At 46.8% G+C, this 21,347-nt stretch overlaps 1 protein-coding gene across 1 annotated transcript in view; it reads left to right on the top strand.

Annotated features, from left to right (window-relative positions):
• ATP10A (ATPase phospholipid transporting 10A (putative)) overlaps positions 1-21,347 on the top strand; it is a 292,107-nt gene that overhangs the window by 232,676 nt on the left and 38,084 nt on the right. Inside the window, exon 13 of the mRNA XM_075336608.1 lies at positions 10,126-10,310. Within this exon, the coding sequence (XP_075192723.1) occupies positions 10,126-10,310 (185 nt within the window). The remainder of the gene's footprint in view (positions 1-10,125; positions 10,311-21,347) is intronic.

The following is a 21,347-nucleotide window of genomic DNA, read 5'->3' as shown; positions in this document are numbered from 1 at the left end:
ATAGACTCCTGTTCACTCTGCACTGTGCGATTCCGTGTGGGTGTGTAGAGCTGTGATACCGGTAACATTACCATTCTTCAGAGGTTCCGGGTGACGCTGCGCTGTTCATAACTCTGAAGATCAGTAACGTTCCGGATGTCACCGCTCTTCGTAGATGCTGAGTCTTGTGCAGCGTGACCAGGAATTGCCTGTAAGCACAGTCTATAGAGCAGACCTGGGCAAGGGGCGGCCCGCGGGCCACATCCGGCCCGCCTGCTCTCTGTGACCGGCCCGCCCGTCTTCAGCCGGTGCAGTGGAGCCGGGCTGCAGCGTGCCGAGCAGGAAGAGATCCTGTGCAGGTCCGCACAGTCAGTGCAGGCAGCGGAACGCAGGAGTCTTTCCTCTGTTCCCTGCCGGCACTAATTGTCTGTGACACACGCGCGCGCTCTGACGTTGTCAGTACTGCGCTGCGTGTGTCATTTCAAACGTTCCCGCCGGGCAGGAGAAAGAAGCAGCACAGCAGACGGAGTAATTCATCTTGCAGGACCTGCGATGATGTCACGCCCATGTGACTGTGTGGGAGGAGACACAGGATGCCGGCCACTCGGGCAGAAAGCAAAGCTACTGAATCCTGAAGGAGATGTGGACACATGACTGGTAATAAGAAAAGAGGGGACATGAGGGGGAGGGGGGCTGCAGGGTGAGTGGCATATGTGGAAAGATGGAGTTGCAGGGTGAGTGGCATATGAGGGCTGCAGACTGACAGAAGGATGTGAAGGGGTGCAGAGTGTTTGAGAGGGGTAAGTTGGGGTACAGGCAGGGTGAGATATGTGGGCATGGTGTGTGACATATGGGGGTGTAGTGTGTGTGATATGGGGGTGCAGGCTGTATGGGGTGTAGTGTGTGTGATATGGGGGTGCAGGCTGTATGGGGTGTAGTGTGTGTGATATGGGGGTGCAGGCTGTATGGGGTGTAGTGTGTGTGATATGGGGGTGCAGGCTGTATGGGGTGTAGTGTGTGTGATATGGGGGTGCAGGCTAGTGGTGTAGTATATGGGGGTATAGTGATGTAGTATATTACAGGTGTGCTATATGGAGGTGTAGTATATTACAGGTGTGCTCTATAGGGGTGTAGTGATGTAGTATATTACAGGTGTGCTATATGGAGGTGTAGTATATTACAGGTGTGCTATATGGAGGTGTAGTATATTACAGGTGTGCTATATGGAGGTGTAGTATATTACAGGTGTGCTCTATAGGGGTGTAGTGATGTAGTATATTACAGGTGTGCTATATGGAGGTGTAGTATATTACAGGTGTGCTATATGGAGGTGTAGTATATTACAGGTGTGCTATATGGAGGTGTAGTATATTACAGGTGTGCTCTATAGGGGTGTAGTGATGTAGTATATTACAGGTGTGCTATATGGAGGTGTAATATATTACAGGTGTGCTATATGGAGGTGTAGTATATTACAGGTGTGCTATATGGAGGTGTAGTATATTACAGGTGTGCTATATGGAGGTGTAGTATATTACAGGTGTGCTCTATAGGGGTGTAGTGATGTAGTATATTACAGGTGTGCTATATGGAGGTGTAGTATATTACAGGTGTGCTATATGGAGGTGTAGTATATTACAGGTGTGCTATATGGAGGTGTAGTATATTACAGGTGTGCTATATGGAGGTGTAGTATATTACAGGTGTGCTATATAGGGGTGTAGTGATGTAGTATATTACAGGTGTGCTATATGGAGGTGTAGTATATTACAGGTGTGCTATATGGAGGTGTAGTATATTACAGGTGTGCTATATGGAGGTGTAGTATATTACAGGTGTGCTCTATAGGGGTGTAGTGATGTAGTATATTACAATTGTGCTATATGGAGGTGTAGTATATTACAGGTGTGCTATATGGAGGTGTAGTATATTACAGGTGTGCTATATGGAGGTGTAGTATATTACAGGTGTGCTCTATAGGGGTGTAGTGATGTAGTATATTACAGGTGTGCTATATGGAGGTGTAATATATTACAGGTGTGCTATATGGAGGTGTAGTATATTACAGGTGTGCTATATGGAGGTGTAGTATATTACAGGTGTGCTATATGGAGGTGTAGTATATTACAGGTGTGCTATATGGAGGTGTAGTATATTACAGGTGTGCTATATGGAGGTGTAGTATATTACAGGTGTGCTATATAGGGGTGTAGTGATGTAGTATATTACAGGTGTGCTATATGGAGGTGTATATTACAGGTGTGCTATATGGAGGTGTAGTATATTACAGGTGTGCTATATGGAGGTGTAGTATATTACAGGTGTAGTATATGGGGTGTAGTGATGTAGTATATTACAGGTGTACTATATGGAGTTGTAGTATATTACAGGTGTGCTATATAGGGGTGTAGTGATGTAGTATATTACAGGTGTGCTATATGGAGGTGTAGTATATTACAGGTGTGCTATATGGAGGTGTAGTATATTACAGGTGTAGTATATGGGGTGTAGTGATGTAGTATATTACAGGTGTATATAGTGGTGTAGTGATGTAGTATATTACAGGTGTGCTATATGGAGGGGGTGTACTATATTACAGGTGTAGTATATAGGGGTGTAATGATGTAGTATATCGGAGGTGTATTATATAGTGGTGTAGTATAATACAGGTGTATATGGGGGTGTAGTATATTACAGGTATATGGAGGGGGTGTAGTATAATACAGGTGTAGTATATAGGGGTGTAGTGGTGTAGTTTATTACAGGTGTAGTATATGGAGGGGGTGTAGTGATGTAGTATATTGGGTAGAACTGAGGTAATTATATTAGTCCGGCCCTTTAAACCAATCCCAATTTTTCATGCGGCCCCATGGGAAAATTAATTGCCCACCCCTGCTATAGAGTGTCAGAACGATGCTACTTAATCTCTGATGTAACTGCTGAACTGTGTCGGGCCTGCGTGGATTTTTTATTTTTATAAAGTGGTGAATGAGCGTAAGTGTCTTGTTTTATTTCTCTGTGTGTGTATGTTTCTGAGGGTTTTTCTTTCAGGTGTCCATTTGCAGACTACAGCTAATTCCCTTGATTTTTTTTTATTTATTTTTTTTTATAATAAACTGGGAAACGATGGAAAGTTTTGGCTAGTGTTTATTTTAAAGGGAATCTGTCCCCACCTGGTTTTTGCCATCTAATCTGAGAGAGGCATAACATAGGGGCAGAGATCCTGATTCCAGCAATGTGTCACTTACTGGGCTGTGTAGTGTAGTTTTGATAAAATCTCTGTTTAATCAGCAGTAGATTATCATTAGAGGTCTACTTGACCTCCTGCCAGGTAGTCCAGCATATTCATGAGCTCTGTATAATTGCTAGATCTACAGCAGACCAGCAGAGAAAACATTGATTTTATCAAAATGACAGCAAACAGCTCAGTAAGTGACACATTGCTGGAATCAGGATCTCTATCTCTGCATTATGCTTCTCTTAGATGAGTTAGCCAAAGCCTGGTGACAGATTCCCTTTGATAATGGATTTTTGTGCATATTTTTTTTATTTGGTTAATATCTGTACAATCTATCTAGCCCTATATCTATTAGCAATAATTATCTATCTATCGTGCTTATCTTTGCACATTTTTAACACATACAAATCAGTAATTTCTTGAATGCATTTAATTCTGGTAGGTGTCGCACATATTTTTCACAGACCCATTGATCGATCTGGGTCCATGCGATCCGTGCTGCTGGGAAAAAACGAACATGTTCACATGGACAACACTCTATGGGAAAACATGGAGGGGGTGTGAAGGTCACCTTAGATTTTAGGGTACTTTCACACTTGCATTTTTTTTCCTTCCGTCACAATCCGCCCTTTTGGAAAACAGCGGAATCCGATAATGGATTCCGCTGTTTCCCATAACTTGTATGGATGACGGATTGTGCTAAAAGGACCTGCGTTGCTTCCGCTGGACGACGCTCCGTTGCTTCCGCCCAGCGGGAGGAACGCAGCATGTAACGTTTTTTTGAGCAGCGGAATCCTCAGGATTTCACTGCGCATGCTCTCTCTGGCTCCCTGCACCCGTAACCAAGATAAATATCGGGTAACCAAGCAAAGTGCTTTGCCTAGTTATACCCGATATTTACCCTGGGTACGTGTGCAGGGAGCCCGACACTTCCCTGCTTGGCTCCGCCCCCTCCCGCACTCCACTCCGCATGTATACACACACACTCACTCACCTGTCCTCAGCGCCATGGCGCCGCTCGGCTCCACCCACCCCACACTCCGCCCCCGCACACATTCTCGGCGGCCAAGCGATCAGCTGATCACCCGGCGGCCGGCTACTGGGAGCGATCAGCTGATCACCCGGCGGCCGGCTACTGGGAGCGATCAGCTGATCACCCGGCGTCCGGCTACTGGGAGCAATCAGCTGATCACCCGGCGGCCGGCTACTGGGAGCGATCAGCTGATCACCCGGCGGCCGGCTACTGGGAGCGATCAGCTGATCACCCGGCGGCCGGCTACTGGGAGCGATCAGCTGATCACCCGGCGGCCGGCTACTGGGAGCAATCAGCTGATCACCCGGCGGCCGGCTACTGGCAGCGATCAGCTGATCACCCGGCGGCCGGCTACTGGGAGCGATCAGCTGATCGTCCGGCGGCCGGCTACTGGGAGCGATCAGCTGATCACCCGGCGGCCGGCTACTGGGAGCGATCAGCTGATCACCCGGCGGCCGGCTGCCTTGAGCGATCAGCTGATCGTTCACAATAGTCTGCGGCCGGTAAACTGTAAAAAAAAAAAAAAAAAAATCAAAACGGATTCCGTTGTTTTGCAGCATCCGTTGTGCCACTATATGCAACACATCCGTTGCATCCGTCACACAACGCAATGCAAAGGATACCGTTCAACGCAAGTGTGAAACTAGTCTTAATGGCTGTGTGGGTGTGGGTGTGTCCGGTACGTATGAAAACTGACACCGCGTACTGGAAACACGTACTTGTGAAGGGCCCATGGCTGGGTTCACATGTGCGTATAAAGTGTGGATAAACTATTGTTTGTCATTCACGTACAATCTGGTTTTATACAAAAGCAATTAAAAATTGTCCGGACTAAATCCAGTTTCCTAAGATATTGAATTTAAATGTTTTCCTAAAAATCAGATGCTTTATGGAGGCTCGGTATGCCATCCAATATTTAATTTATTTTCTGGAGACGCTGAGGAGACTAGTGCATGCTGATTTTTTTTTTTTTTTTTGATCTTTCATTCTTTTTTTTTCCCCCCACACAGATCTGGTCTGCGATCAGTACTGCCTAATCGGATAACACTGGTCCGAGCGCTTTTTTCACAAACCGCACTCAGGTTAAGTTCACACAATTTGTGTTTTCAGTCTAAAAATGCATGACCGATAAGGCTACGTTACACAGTGTCCTTCCTCTTGCTGAGCGTCCATGACCACGATCAGGATTGTGATCGCAGCAGATTTTTTTGTGTTCTTCCACTGAAAACACTCTATTCTCCACAAGCATAAATTGACATGCCGCGGCTCAGAAAGCTGCGCCACAGGTGCAAAAAAAATAAGCACCTTGGCCATGAGATTCCTACAAATCCCATCCACTGTGCTTGTACCGCACAACACAAGCAAAAACACACTGCGTCCAAAACGTTGCTAACACAGATCGTGGGCATGTACCCCAACGTGTGGCTAAGCTAATTTGCTACATGCCTGGATAGTCTGGAAGAAACTGTTCCGGGTTTTGGAGCCCCGTTTTGACTTACAAATACTGCCATGCGAGTAGGGGTATGATTTTGCCCTTTTCTCCTGTAGTTGATTTGACCATTATTTCCGAGTAATCAAGAGAGAAAACAGTCAGTCATCATCAGGAATGTGTGTTGCTATCCTCACAGCCAATCAATATGAAGGGCTTTTTTCTCACAATGCAAACGCTACAAGTAATACGCTGAAACCCACCGATGAATCATTATCTCAGTCCTTATTAATTTAGCAATAACGTTAAATGGGACCCTGCCACCAGGTTTACCGTTATTAAACTCCTAGCACATTATGTCCGTTCTAATGAGGATCTTCTCCCCTGCATACCTGTAAGGCACGATAAGTATTTAGTGATATTTTTGTGTTGCAGCTTCTCTGCACCTATTTGCTAAATAAGGTTTCTTGTATCTATTTAATTTTGTTTTTTTTTTAATTTTGCTTTTTTTCTCTTATAAGCTCGTACAGCACAAGTCGGAATCAGCTGTATAGCGCAGGATCACGGTGTTCACCCATACTCATGAGGTACTGGCGCTATATGTTATAGCCAGGACTTAGCCTCTAACAATGGCGGGTTGAGCGGAGCCAGTAAACCCCTAGTGCTTCTCTCTCCCGTCTATAGCGTCCAGCAGAAAAACACTGGTCGTGAGTTTTAAAAAATATTGTAGCAGTTTGTATCGAGGCTGCCATGCGCAGTACAAACAATAGGTGCTAGATTGTATGGGCTCCTAGAAGGTGGAACGTTATTTTTGTCATGTGTTCTTGGCGTCACTTCCGGTCCGGAGCACAGCTTGCCATTTGATGAAGTGGTTGGAACTTCAGAGAACTGTGACACACGCGCCATGTCTTTAGCCTTTGTTCACGGCATCAATAGAAAGCTGCAAGTGAAAAAAGGCAAAGGGTGGTGGATTTTGGGGTCTTTACTGCTGTGGGTATGCCTTTATTGGGATTGGGGTGGTCTAAAATCTGTCGTGTGTGTGTTGTGGGGTGTACAGTGCTGGGGGAAGCCTGTCGGGGGATTTTAAGGGTCTATAATCCTGTGGGCATGCCCCTGTTTGGTTTTGGGGGGTATATACAATGCTGTAGGTATATCTGTCGTGAGATTTGGGGGGTATGACTGTGATAGGATTTTTGGGGGTGTGTAATGCCTTAGGTGTGCCTGAGGTGGGATTTGCGGGCTGTACAATGCTGGGGGATGCCTGCAGAGGGATTGTTTTGGAGCCCATAATCCTGTGGAGATGCCAGTGATAGGGGTTTAGGGGGTGTGATGCTGGAGGGTCGACACCCTGTATTAAGGGGACTAATAAAAAAAAAAAGAGAGAAAAAAAAAACAAAACAGCTTCATCAACCAAAAAAATAAAACCCCCATTTTTTTTATTTTAAAACTTCTGATTTTTGTTTTTCATGACTAAAATAATTAAAAGAAACTGAACAAGACCTCCCTTAGACTGTTTCATAGAACGTACTGTGTCCCATCTTTTTTGCATAGTATCTCTCCTTGTGTTTCCAATAACTGTTTGAGGGTATGGCTCCTTGGGTAGTTTGGTGTACACATGGGGGACGTGTCCAATAGTAAAAGCACAGATAACTGGGACGCTGGGTTAGGGGGTCTCGCTAACACCCACGGCACTGCAGCTTGGTGATAAGCCGCTGGGGATAAACAATAAAACATACTGTCTCGTTATTTTTATCACCTTGGAGACTAAAATTCATATTGCAAGCCAATGGCGATCCCCATCTCTCTATTGCGCAGTTAAAAATTGTATCAACCTAATTATGTTATATGAGAAAATAGAAGTGAAAAACTACAGCAATTCCTAGCTATTTGGGATTCCTGGATCCAAAGCCATTTTAACCCAGATTTCCCTAGAACTTTAGCCCCCTCGATGTAGTAAGGCATTAGTTCTTATGTCTGATTTGAGTAACTTTACTTATGGAATGTATATGGTCTAATACAGAAATGTGATATTCTATAGTCCTAATGTTACTCCCTTTCCCTTATTTCAACTCCCTCTCTGTTCTCCCTTACCTCATTTCTTTATTTTCTTCTTCTTTCCTATTGTATCTAGAAATGTATTGGTATAAGAACTGTTATGCTGCTGATCAGTATGTTTAAGCCCCCTGTAAGGAAGGGGATTATCATCATTAATATTTCATATATGTTATCTTTGTTGCAAGTTATCTATAATAACTTTGATGGAACTAAAAGGAACTGGGCATGTTTGGTATCTTCACAATTGTACTGATGAGGAGAGTCCTACTATGTGGTTATTTTTACCACAAAATTTACGCCATAAAAACAATCCCTCCCCCCAAAAAAAAACAAAACGTAATTGTAGGGTTTTTTCACAATTTCTCCCCATTTGGATTTTTTCCCCCCTTTTACAGTTCATTATGTTGTAAAATAAATGTCTGTGGACAGAAAAATATATAAAAAAAAAAAAACCGTTGGCTCTGGGGAAAAAGGGGAAGAAAAGACAAAAATGGAAATTGGCCCCATAATGAAGGAGTTCATAACTGTAAACCTGATGACAGGTTCTTTATCCAGTGTTATTGTAAAACTCTGGAGAGAAACAAATCAAAGGAAACCACCAGAGGGCAATGTAAAATAGGTCTCATGAAAAACGATGGTGGTAAAACACATGCAAACCCAATAAAAGCCGAGTGTAGAATTGTATGAGCTATAATCCCTGTTTATACAGGTATAGAAGTGAGGAAATGATCCAGGTCCACTGGTGTAAGTCACAAAAAATAAGATGCACATGAAAATACGAGGAATTGCTTCATGCTCCCACATAATATGTATATAGAAGATACTGTGAAAAGTGCAAAAATATGCTTTGAGGCACCCGAGTGCAGTATGCAAACATTTTTTTTATAGTTTTTTAATTTTTTTTTTTACAGGAGCAGTTAATCATTTACAGTTTCTTTTGTTACAGAATTAAAATGTCTGTAAAAATCAGATACCATACTGCGGCCTCCATTTTTTTTTCTCGCACCCATAGATTTGAATAGGCGAGTCTCATCCAATTTCCAGAGAAAACTAGTAGATGCTGAAATTTCTTCTTTTTTTCTTTTTTTTTTGTGTGTACACAGATTTTAGTCAGTGGGAAAAAAAACCCCTCCAAGTGCTGTCCCCTTTTTTTTATTTCTTTCATGGACAGCAGTCAGGCTAAAAATACAATTGTGTGACTGGGCCCTAAGTTAGGGAAATTCTACAGCACGCGTTTTGCACAACAGGCATTACATGACACAACACAAAAAACAGTCAGTGACTGACTACTGTAGGCCTCATTCATACATCAGTATTTAATCAGTATTTATTTGCCAACACCTGGAATCTCCGAAACACAGAACAGGGGTCAGTCTTTCAATTAGGGCGGGGCCACACGGGGCACTAGTGCGATGCTCGCATGACACTCGGCTCGCGCTGGCAGCACAGCAGGAGCCGAGTGTCATGCTAGTATCCATGCGACTGAGGTCAAACTGTGCGAGCGGACTTAAGCTGCGGGGGGCGGGCCAGCGCTGCGGAGGGGCGGGCCAGCGCTGCGTAGGGGCGGGCCGGCACGGAGGAGGGGAGGGAGGGATTTCTCTCCCAATCTCCTCAGTTGCCGGCTATTGCGAATTTCGCTCTGCATGCATGGTGCACCGGAGTACTGCAAGTGCAGTGCAATTTTTTTTTTTTTCTCTCGCCCCATTCACTTGAATGGGTGTGACAGACAAGAGTCTATAGTTTTTACTCGCCGCACCGGCCTGCTCCATCACACAACCACCGCAGTTTCCGCCATTACTGACCCGCCGCTGCCACCACTGACCCGCCGCTGCCACCACTGACCCGCCGCTGCTACCACTGACCCGCCACCGCTATCAGCACAGCCTCTGCCTCCTGTGACCCGCTCCACCACCACTGCCACCCCACTCCAGTAAGACAACACCGGAGTATAAGACGGACACCATTTTTTTTATTTATTTATTTTTTTACCTGTTTTTAATCTCTAAATTTGGGGTGCGTCTTATAATCCGGTGCGTCTCATAAAACGAAAAATACAGTATTTGTTTTTTTTCTCATACCGATTCATCATGCTGCAATTTTCCTCGTAAATCAGACAAGACTTGCCAATTACATGTATGAGTGCGTGGAAATCATTAGAACGCACTCGGATGACATCTGAGTGTAGACTCATTTTCGCGGAATGGGGAAGATGGAGAAACTTTAGCTATCTTCTCCTCTAAGACAATCGGATCACACATATGCTGATAACTCTAATCAGAGTTTGTTCTGAGTGTCATTGGCATAATCTGCTCAATCTGCTATCGTCTGACTCTGCCTCAGACTGGGATGAAATGGATTTTCTAAACCAGACAACCTCTTTATTTCAATCAGGTGCTACAGGCATAGAAGACCGATTGCAAGAAGGCGTTCCAGAAACCATTACAAGGCTACGCAAGGCTGGACTGCAAATCTGGGTTTTGACTGGAGATAAACAAGAAACTGCTGTAAACATAGGGTATTCCTGCAAGCTTCTGGATCACGATGACGATCTCATCACTTTAAATGCTGAATCTATGGTAAGAATTCTACTTATCAGTTGCCATCTTTGGCACAATAATTTTGTATTCCCTAATGCACTTATTCAATTAATAGCGATATAAGGAGCCCTATAGGAATTTGAAATAAACAGCAGTGAGACCTTAATGTGAATAGGCTGAAGTTTAGCATTATCATAGTCATAATGGGGAAAACGTTTCCACTATGTATTATGATTGAAATATGAAATAAAAATACAGCAAAATTCTTTATGCTTTATGATGGCAAAATAAAATCTAAGCAAACTGCATTTATAACTAAATAGATTTTTTAGATCTGATGAGTCCATGTCGTACTCTCTGAATAATCTTTCATTTAAAAGAAGCCTTTTTTAGGAGTTAAGCTAGATAGAGCTCCTTTGAAGAGCATGCACAAATGTATTCAGAAAGGCTTGTAAAGCCATTCTCTCATCTTTTTCCTTTTTTCTTCTCCATTTGTATATGTTGCAAGTACACCATGCTCATCCGGTCTTTAAAGGGGTGGTTCACCCATTTTTTTTATTTTCTGTAGGAGTTATACTTACCTTTCTAGGCGTCTTCTCCATTGGCTTGTATTTCCATTTCTGGCACTGAGCGGCGCTATGCTGCACGCTCAGTGCCGGTCACATGACCCCCTGGAGCTGTGGCCGCCGGCATCCTCTGACGTCCCGGCATTTCCGGGCTCTCAAACAAGACGGGTACGTCACAGGATGCCGGCGCCACTCAGATTGAGTGACAGGGCTGTGGGCGGTGACTACCGCACGTCACAGCTCAGCATCGAGGGGAGGATCCGGAGGAAGTCAGTGTGGAGCCGGAAGCGTCCTGCAGATGGAGAGGAACGGGGCGCCAGTGTGCAGTACAGGGGGGGGGTTCTTCAGCTGAATCCCCCCCCTGCACGTAAGTATGTGATCACACTGTCCACCCGCCCGCTCTGCTGCGATGTCAGGAGAGCGGCCGGTGTCGGGCAGTGTGATCATCTGCTCCTCCCAGCAGCAAGACACTGACAGGCATGTCACCGCTGTGCTCTGCCACCTGTCCTGCTGCATGGGACCAACTGTCTGCACTCTGTCACCTGCACCACAAGTCACAGAGTGGAGACAGTTGGTGACAGAGCACCTCTGCCCCCCCCCCTCTTCTTTCCCCACTCTCTTCTCCCCCCCCTCTCTCTCTTCTCCCCCCCTCTCTCTTCTCCCCCCTCTCTCTTCTCCCCCCCCTCTCTCTTCTCCCCCCCTCTCTCTTCTCCCCCCCTCTCTCTTTTCCCCCCCCTCTCTCTTTTCCCCCCCTCTCTCTTCTCCCCCTCTCTCTTCTCCCCCCTCTCTCTTCCCCCCTCTCTCTTCCCCCCTCTCTCTTCCCCCCTCGCTCTTCTCACCCCCTCGCTCTTCTCACCCCCTCGCTCGCTCTTCTCACCCCCTCGCTCTCTCTTCTCACCCCCTCGCTCTCTCTTCTCACCCCCTCGCTCTCTCTTCTCACCCCCTCGCTCTCTCTTCTCACCCCCTCGCTCTCTCTTCTCACCCCCTCGCTCTCTCTTCTCACCCCCTCGCTCTCTCTTCTCACCCCCTCGCTCGCTCTCTCTCTTCTCCCCCCCCGCTCGCGCTCTCTCTTCTCCCCCCCGCTCGCTCTCTCTCTTCTCCCCCCCCCGCTCGCTCTCTCTCTTCTCCCCCCCCGCTCGCTCTCTTTTCCTCGCTCTCTCCTGGCATGGTCAGTACAGAGATCTCTCCATCGTGGAGGGGTGAGAGGGAGTAATAAACATGGAGTCCCTACTGTGTCTGTGTATTTATTTCTAATAAAGTATTTTTCTCTGTCTGATGTCTTTTTTTTTTTTTTTTAAAACCCTTTGTTGGAGATTCTTAATGGCCAGGTTAAACTTGGCCTGACATTAAGAATCTCGGGCTTTATACCAGCTGGTAAAACATAGCTGGTATTAACCCCTTATTACCCAGCGTGCCACCTGCCACCAGGGCCACTGGAAGAGTTGGATACAGCGCCTGAAGATGGCGCTTCTATGAAAGCGCCATTTTCTGGGGTGGCTGCGGACTGCAATTCGCAGTGGGGGTGCCCAGAAAGCTTGGGCACCCTTCACTGTGGATTCCAATCCCCAGCTGCCTAGTTGTACCCGGCTGGACACTAAAATTAGGCGAAGCTCACGTCATTTTTTTTTTAAAATTATTTCATGAAATTCATGAAATAATTAAAAAAAAGGGCTTCTCTATATTTTTGGTTCCCAGCCGGGTACAACTAGGCAGCTGGGGGTTGGGGGCAGCCCGTAGCTGCCTGCTGTACCTGGCTAGCATACAAAAATATGGCGAAGCCCACGTCATTTTCTTAAAAACGTTTTCAGGGAAAAACCTTTATAAAAAAAAAATGCTTCCCTGCATTTCTATTGCCAGTGAAAGTAACACCAAGAAGCGGGGGCTAGCAGCCAGTAGCTGCTTTGGTTACCCTTAGCAATAGAAAATGCAGCGGGAGCCCACAAACAATGTGATTTTTTTGTTTTTTTATTTTTAATGAATTTTTTTTAAAAAAAATCGGCATGGGCTTCGCCCATCGAGCACCAGAGCATTTTACTTCTCATTCATCCCAAGTAATCAGATGACTCCAGTGTCGGCCGAATACTTGTTCTGTGTCCCCCTGCATCCATCGCAGCGTGTACGAGCTGTGAGGTCAGCGGAGTGGAGACAGTGACATGCTCTGCTCTGACACATAGTGTGCTGCATGTCACTATCTTTCTCCACTCTGGTACTTGTTGTGCAGGTGACCGGATGCTACATGTCACTAACTGTCTCCACTATGGGACTTGTTGTGCAGGTGAGAGTGTATACAGTTGGTACTATGCAGCAGAAATCACAGAGTGGGGCAGTTAGTGACATGTATCATCCGGTCACCTGCACAACAAGTCCCAGAGTGGATACAGTGACATGCAGCACACTATGTGTCAGGGCACAGCATGTCACCAACTTGCTCTGCTCTGTCACCTGCGGTGCTGCATGTCACGTTTTTGCTGCGATTTGGTGCGTTTTTTGCTGCGTTTTTGCTCACTGCGTTTTTAATCAGTGCACAATGCCATTAAAGATTTTTGATGAAAAAAAAAAAAAGGTCTGATGTCATTTCCTTATTCAAAATGTTCATTGTATGCAGGAGAGCAGACAGCAGCTGCAGAACTACAAGGCTCAGCATACTCCATTCACTAGTGTATGCAGGAGAGCAGACAGCAGCTGCAGAACTACAAGGCTCAGCATCCTCCATTCACTAGTGTATGCAGGAGAGCAGACAGCAGCTGCAGGACTACAAGGCTCAGCATCCTCCATTCACTAGTGTATGCAGGAGAGCAGACAGCAGCTGCAGGACTACAAGGCTCAGCATCCTCCATTCACTAGTGTATGCAGGAGAGCAGACAGAAGCTGCAGAACTACAAGGCTCAGCATCCTCCATCCAGGACTGTATGCAGTTTTTTACACAAAAAGAAAAAAAAAATGATATGGGCTTCGCCATATTTTTGTATGCTAGCCGGGTATAGCATAGCAGGCAGGTACGGGCTGCCCCCAACCCCCAGCTGCCTATTTGTACCCGGCTGGGAACCAAATATATAGAGAAGCCCTTTTTTTTTTAATTATTTCATGAATTTCATGAAATAATTTAAAAAAAAAATGACGTGAGCTTCGCCTAATTTTGGTGTCCAGCCGGGTACAACTAGGCAGCTGGGGATTGGAATCCACAGTGAAGGGTGCACAAGCTTTCTGGGCACCCCCACTGCGAATTGCAGTCCGTAGCCACCCCAGAAAATGGCGCTTTCATAGAAGCGCCATCTTCTGGCGCTGTATCCAACTCTTCCAGCTGCCCTGAAGCCGGGTGGCTAGCCGGGTAATAATGGAGTTAGGGCTAGCTGTATATTATCAGCTAGCCCTAAGCCCGAAATTCATGGTGTGACGCCAATATTAAAATAAGAAAGCCGCGGAGACACCATCATGTGTTTCTCAACGCTGGCAGGAAACTAGCCAGGTCTTTCACCGGGAAGGAACAACCACGGGAAGGGCAGTCTCCAGTCAAGGAGACCACCTATACCAAACATGGTATCCATCCACAGACAGCCGTTTCGGGGTATTTGCCCCTCATCAGTGTGGAGTAGGAATCTGGCTAGTGGGGGCAATGCCTAGTAAAAGACTACTTAAGCAAGCATTGTTCTTATTTGCATACTTCCCAGGGGGCAATGCTCTACTCCACACTGATGAGGGGCAAATACCCCGAAACGGCTGTCTGTGGATGGATACCATGTTTGGTATAGGTGGTCTCCTTGACTGGAGACTGCCCTTCCCGTGGTTGTTCCTTCCCGGTGAAAGACCTGGCTAGTTTCCTGCCAGCGTTGAGAAACACATGATGGTGTCTCCGCGGCTTTCTTATTTGCATACTTCCCAGGGGGCAATGCTCTAGAATCACTGCGTTGAGAAACACGTGATGGTGTCTCCGCAGTGGATATGTTGATCTCCCTAAGGTCAACAATGCTTGCTTCACGCCAATATTAGACATGGCCACCATGAATTTCTAGTAATGATGAAAAAAAAACACAACACACAGAAAAATATTTTTATTAGAAATAAAACACAACACAATTAGTGACGACTCCATCTTTATTGAAATAAACCCCCCTCCGCAGTAATCCTGGGTTAGGGTCCCGCGCCGTCCAATCCGGATCCAATATCATCTGATCGGTTTGCTGGAAGGCAAAGCGATCAGATGATGTGTCAGGATCAAGTGCCTGAATCCCATCACACATCAGCTGATTGTATAAAAGCCGATTATACAATCAGCTGATGCATCAGTAGAAAAAAAAAAATAAATAAATAAATACATACTCACGTCTGTGCTGATTACCAGCAGCTCCTGCAGGGGAGTCTGATCCTGGCCCATCACTGCAGGAGCTGTTGGTAATCAGCTGATGAAGTCCCCTGACGGCAAGATCAGCTGATAGCCGGCCGGGCGCGAAAAAGACGGCGAGACTACGAGAATCGATCAGCTGATGCGTCAGGTGACTGCATCAGGTGATCCACCGCCAGGTCCTGCAAGCTTCGTGCGTGCCCCGGGGAGACTGCACACAGCCGAAGCGGCGGGACCGGGACAGGGGCTGGAAGCGGGCATGATACCCGGACCCTGCAGACAGGTGAGTATGACATACACACACACATACACACTCACACACACACTGTATATGCACACACACTGTATATATACACACACACACTGTATACACACATACACTGTATATACGCTCACACACACTTTCTTCCCCTGGCTGTGTAGAGCTGCTGCTGTCTGTGTGATTTCTCTGAGTGCACGTCCACTGGGAAGAGGCAGGGAGGAGGGTTTGGGTGGGAGCAGAGTGGGTGTATTAGACACAATGGGTGTGTTAGATAAGCTAGACACCGCCCTAGAGCCACAAAGAATTCTGGGACTTGTAGGAACTGAACACAGGAAGTCAGAGGAGAGATTAACCCCATCAGAGCTGGAGCCAGCAATGACCGTGTGCTGCTAGTGCACAATGAAAGGTAATTTTGCTGAAAAAACATAATAGATGTGTTGAGGGGCACATATTAGCAAGATTTATCAGAAAAAAAAAAAATCATTTTTGGTAACTGGACAACTTCTTTAAAGATCAATTTAATAATGTGTGCATATTACATTGTCATATCTGGTGACAGATCAGCTGTAAACCTAATTTATACCAAATCTGCACCTAAATAATGTACAATTTGTTTTTTGCACAAAAAAGTTTCATGCAGCTACTTAAAGGGGTTATCCGGCTTCTTTTCACTTTTTTTTTATTACCCTATTGGGCTACATTGGGACAGGTAAGTAGATAGAGACCACTTACCTGCCCTGCTGTCAGCCCCTCTCCCCCGGCTCAGAGTGGTCATGTGACCTTCCTGCCGCGATTTTGCTGCTTCCGGTCATTTCATGTCAACATGGGCAGGGCCATGTTGACATGCAAATGTGGAACAGCATGTCGCCTCCCTGCTGGGCGGGTACAGTACGTGGAGTCGCCCCCTTCCCTGCACCCTGCCACACATTCCCCCGCACCCTTACTCCTCCCCACAACCTCCCCCTGCAGTTCCTGCACTGCAGTGAGGTCCGTGACCTGGGGGCGGGGCCTGGCGGCGGCTGCCGTGGTGTCAGCGCCAGCACCGGGCCCCTGCTCAGGATCGCACATTCAAATGTACCGGCATCGCAGATCACAGATGCCGGTACATTTAAAAGTGCTGATGAGAAGGAGCGCAGCTTCTCATCACTGCCCGGCTGTCTGTGCTCTCTTCAGCACAGCGGTGACGTCACTACTGTGCTGATATGGCCAGAGCACAGACAGCACGCGAACGTGCAGGAGCGGCGGGTACCGAGGACGGGTGAGGATGCACTCCCTACATGTGTTCCCTATGGGGATGGGTGATGGGGGGGTCGGGTCGGATCAGAGCCCTGTCTGTGCGCGTGGCGGTGCAGAGCCCTGTCTGTGCGCATGCGGTGCAGAGCCATATGTGTGCGCGTGCGGTGCAGAGCCAGATGTGTGCGCGTGCGGTGCAGAGCCATATGTGTGCGGTGCAGAGCGATATATGTGCGTGTGCGGTGCAGAGCCAGATGTGTGCGCGTGCGGTGCAGAGCCATATGTGTGCGGTGCAGAGCGATATGTGTGCGTGTGCGGTGCAGAGCCATATGTGTGCGGTGCAGAGCCATATGTGTGCGCATGTGGTTCAGAGCCATATGTGTGCGCGTGCGGTGCAGAGCTTTATGTGTGCGTGTGCGGTGCAGAGCCATATGTGTGCGGTGCAGAGCTATATGTGTGCGCGTGCGGTGCAGAGCCATATGTGTGCGGTGCAGAGCCCGATGTGGGGCTGTTATTTGCAATGCTGTAGTGATAACAGGTCAGTGCAGAGGCTAAATACTGACAGGGAATGTGTGCAGGGGGCGGGCAGGGGGCGAGGCTGGACACTGGGGTAGGGCTGGACACTGAGGCCGGGCGGTGCCAGCTCTGACTGGGAGGTGTGGCACAGGAAGTGGTCAGTTTGCTAGAGCTAAATGTAAACAAGGAGCTGCAGAGAATAAAGGGTGAATTCAAGAGGAACAAAAGTTAGAAAACAAAAAATAACAATATAGGGGTGATTTATATGACAATACAGCACAGATTAGCTTAACAAAAATTTTTGAGTTTATGTCGGACAACTCCTTTAACCCCTTCACGACCGCGGGCAGTAAAATTACGTCCTATTTTAACGTGACTTAACGACCAGGGACGTAATTTTACTGCCTAAACTTCATTTGATTGCCGTGGCCATAGCAACGGCTTTCAAATGATGTCCCCTGCTGTTTCTTACAGCAGGGGACCTTTGCTTGACCCCAGGGGGGGCGGCATCGCCACCCCCTATCGACGTGATTGGCTGTTCAAATCTGAACCGCCAACCACATCGATCGCACTAATTTCGGCAAAAATAATGCCCGAATTAGTGCGATCCTGTGAGATCCAGCTATGAGATGCCGCAGCTGCTGCAGCATATCATAGGTGGACCTCAAACATGCCGCCCCCAGCCCCTGCAGCACTGATTGGAGCGATCGTGCTATGACGCGCAATCGCTCCAATCAGTGTGCAGTGGGGCGGTCTGATCTGCCGGTGGCCGCCCTCCCCAGGCCTGTGCTGGCCTGCGAGCCCTCCCCCAACATGTCTGCAGCGTGGTACTTGTGGTACCACGCCACCGCTTCTGCTGCCGCCGCCGTAGCTGAGGTCACCGCTGCTGCACGTGAGTACTGTGCTCACTTTGCAGCTCCCGTGGTGCCCCTGCGTGCTGCCGTGATAGCCCCTGCCGTGCCCCCCCCGCGATCTGCCCCCCCCGACATCCCGATCTGCTCCCCCCAACCCCCCCCTCCCCCCCGACATCCCGATCTGCTCCCCCCGCGATCTGACTGCCTCCCCCATTATCTCTATTCTGCCTCTGCAGCTCCCTCTCTGGTCTCCCCCTCTGCTCTCCCCCCCCTCTGCTCTCACCCCCCCCCCCCCTCTCCCCCTCTTTCCCCCCCCCTCTGCTCTCACCCCCCCTCTCCCCCTGTCTTCACCGGCCTGATCACATCTGCGTCCATCGCTGGGTCCTTCCTGGGCATTCTGCTGATCTGCCTGCTGCTCCTGTAAAGCTGTCCATCTCTCTGCCATCTGTTCCTCTGCAGCTCTTCTGGTCAGTGATCCTCCTGCTAGTCCTCTGGGTACTGTGAGTATAACTTTTTTTTTTTCCCGTATCCCCTGTCCATTTTTACACCTCATCCGTCCGTGCGTCCCGCCAAGCGCTGATCAGGGATGCAGATAACGGATCGGCATCCCTGCTCAATTTTTGGCGTGACTTTTTTTTCCGTATCCCCGACGCTTTTTGTATCGCATCCGTCCGTGCGTCCCGCCAAGCGCTGATCAGGGATGCACATAACGGATCGGCATCCATGGTCAATTTTTGGCGTGACTTTTTTTTCCGTATCCACGACGCTTTTTGTATCGCATCCGTCCGTGCGTCCCGCCGAGCGCTGATCAGGGATGCACATAACGGATCGGCATCCATGGTCAATTTTTGGCGTGACTTTTTTCCGTATTCACGACGCTTTTTGTATCGCATCCGTCCGTGCGTCCCGCCGAGCGCTGATCAGGGATGCAGATAACGGATCTGCATCCGTGGTCAGTTTTTGGCGTGACTTTTTTCCGTATTCACGACGCTTTTTGTATCGCATCCGTCCGTGCGTCCCACCGAGCGCTGATTAGGGATGCAGATAACGGATCGGCATCCCTGCTCAATTTTTGGCGTGACTTTTTTCCGTATTTGCGACGCTTTTTGTATCGCATCCGTCCGTGCATCCCGCCAAGCGCTGATCAGGGATGCACATAACGTATCTGCATCCATGGTCAATTTTAGGCGTGACTTTTTTTTTTTACGTATCCCCGACGCTTTTTTTTATCGCATCCGACCGTGCGTCCTGCAGCGGCCGATCAGTGCACTGCGTCTGTGCGTTTGAAAAGTCAAATGGCGCTCCTTCTCTTCTGAGCCCCGCCATGCGCCCAAACAATTACTTTCCACCACATATGAGGTATCTGCGTACTCAGGAGAAAATGCACAATACATTTTATGGTGCATTTTTTCCTGTTACCCTTGTGAAAAAAAAAGCTACCTAGTTGAAGCAACCGTTTTGTTGTAAAAAAAATTTTTTTGCTTTTCACGGCTCAACGCTATAAAGTTCTGTGAAGCCCCCAGGGGTTCAAAGTGCTCAACAAACATCTAGAACAATTATTTGAGGGCTCTAGTTTCCAAAATGGGGTCACTTGTGGGGGAGCTCCATTGTTTAGGCACCTCAGGGGGTCTTCAAACCCGACATGGCATCCGCTAACAGGTGCAGCTAATTTTGCACTCAAAAATTCAAATGGCGCTACTTGCCTTCCGAGCACTGCTGTGTGTCCAAACATTTGATTTCCACCACATATGAGGTATCTGCGTACTCAGGAGAAAATGCACAATACATTTTATGGTGCATTTTTTCCTGTTAGCCTTGTGAAAAAAAAGCTACCTAGTTGAAGCAACCGTTTTGTGGTAAAAAAAATTTTTTTTTCTTTTCACGGCTCAACGCTATAAACTTCTGTGAAGCCCCCAGGGGTTCAAAGTGCTCAACAAACATCTAGAAAAATTATTTGAGGGCTCTAGTTTCCAAAATGGGGTCACTTGTGGGGGAGCTCCATTGGTTAGGCACCTCAGGGGGTCTTCAAACCCGACATGGCGTCCGCTAATGAGTGCAGCTAATTTTGCGTTCAAAAATTCAAATGGCGCTCCTTCCCTTCCGAGCTCTGCCGTGCGCCCAAACAATTGATTTTTACCACATATGGGGTATCAGCGTACTCAGGAGAATATGCACAATAAATTGTATTGTGTACTTTCTCTTTTCTCCCTTGTAAAAATGAAAATATTATGGCTAAAGTAACATTTTTGTGTTAAAAAGTAAAATTTTCATTTTTTCCTTCCACATTGCTTTGGTTCCTGTGAAGCACCTAAAGGGTTAATAAACTTATTGGATGTGGTTTTGAGCAGTGTGAGGGGTGTAGTTTTTAGAATGGGGTCACTTTTGGGTATTTTCTGTCACCTAGGCCTCTCAAAGTCACCTCAAATGTAATGTGGTCCCTAAAAAAAATTATTTTGTAAATTTTGTTGTAAAAATGAGAAATTGCTGATGACCTTTGACCCCTTCTAACTTCCTAACGGAAAAAAAATTTGTTTCGAAAATTGCGCTGATATAAAGTAGACAAGTGGGAAATGTTATTTAGTAACTATTTTGTGTGACATATCTCTCAGATTTATGGGCATAAATTTTCAAAGTTTGAAAATTGCGAAATTTTCAAAATTTTCGCCAAATTTCCTAAATTTTCACAAATAAACGCAAAAAATATCGGCCTAAATTTACCACTGACATGAAGTACAATATGTCACGAAAAAACAATCTCAGAATCGCCAGGATCCGTTGAAGCGTTCCAGAGTTATAACCTGTCAAAGTGACACTGGTCAGAATTGCAAAAAATGGCCCGGTCATTAGGGTGTTTTAGTGGCCGGGGGTGAAGGGGTTAAGTTCTATTCCTCAAAGGTGTAAATAATGCAGACATGGTGTGTATATATTAGTATCATTGATATTTGTAACCCAGACTGTCTTGCCGGCAATTTTATTTAGGGGTGAATCCTTTATATATCCCTCTTGAAGAAGGGTCTGTTTCGGAGATCGTGTACTTGTTAGGAAATGTCTAGCTTTAGTGTCCTACCTAATAGGCAAAGCGAAGGTTCAGTAAAAGGTGAATCTACACTATGAACCGCTATAAAGCTGAAATTGTACTTCTGTCAGTGGTCAATAAAAGCTCATTTCCTTTTTAATTAATTACTGATCTTATTATTCGCAATCTCAACAGTTTCAATCCAAGGAATGAATGCTGCAGACGTACAAAAATGTGATATATGTTCTTTGTGCTTAAAGATCATGCATAGAAATTGCTGATTATTTTCT

The sequence above is a fragment of the Anomaloglossus baeobatrachus genome, chromosome 2 (genome assembly GCF_048569485.1).
Source record: "Anomaloglossus baeobatrachus isolate aAnoBae1 chromosome 2, aAnoBae1.hap1, whole genome shotgun sequence".
Classification (NCBI taxonomy): Eukaryota; Metazoa; Chordata; class Amphibia; order Anura; family Aromobatidae; genus Anomaloglossus; species Anomaloglossus baeobatrachus.
This window is presented reverse-complemented; position numbering and strand designations above follow the sequence as displayed.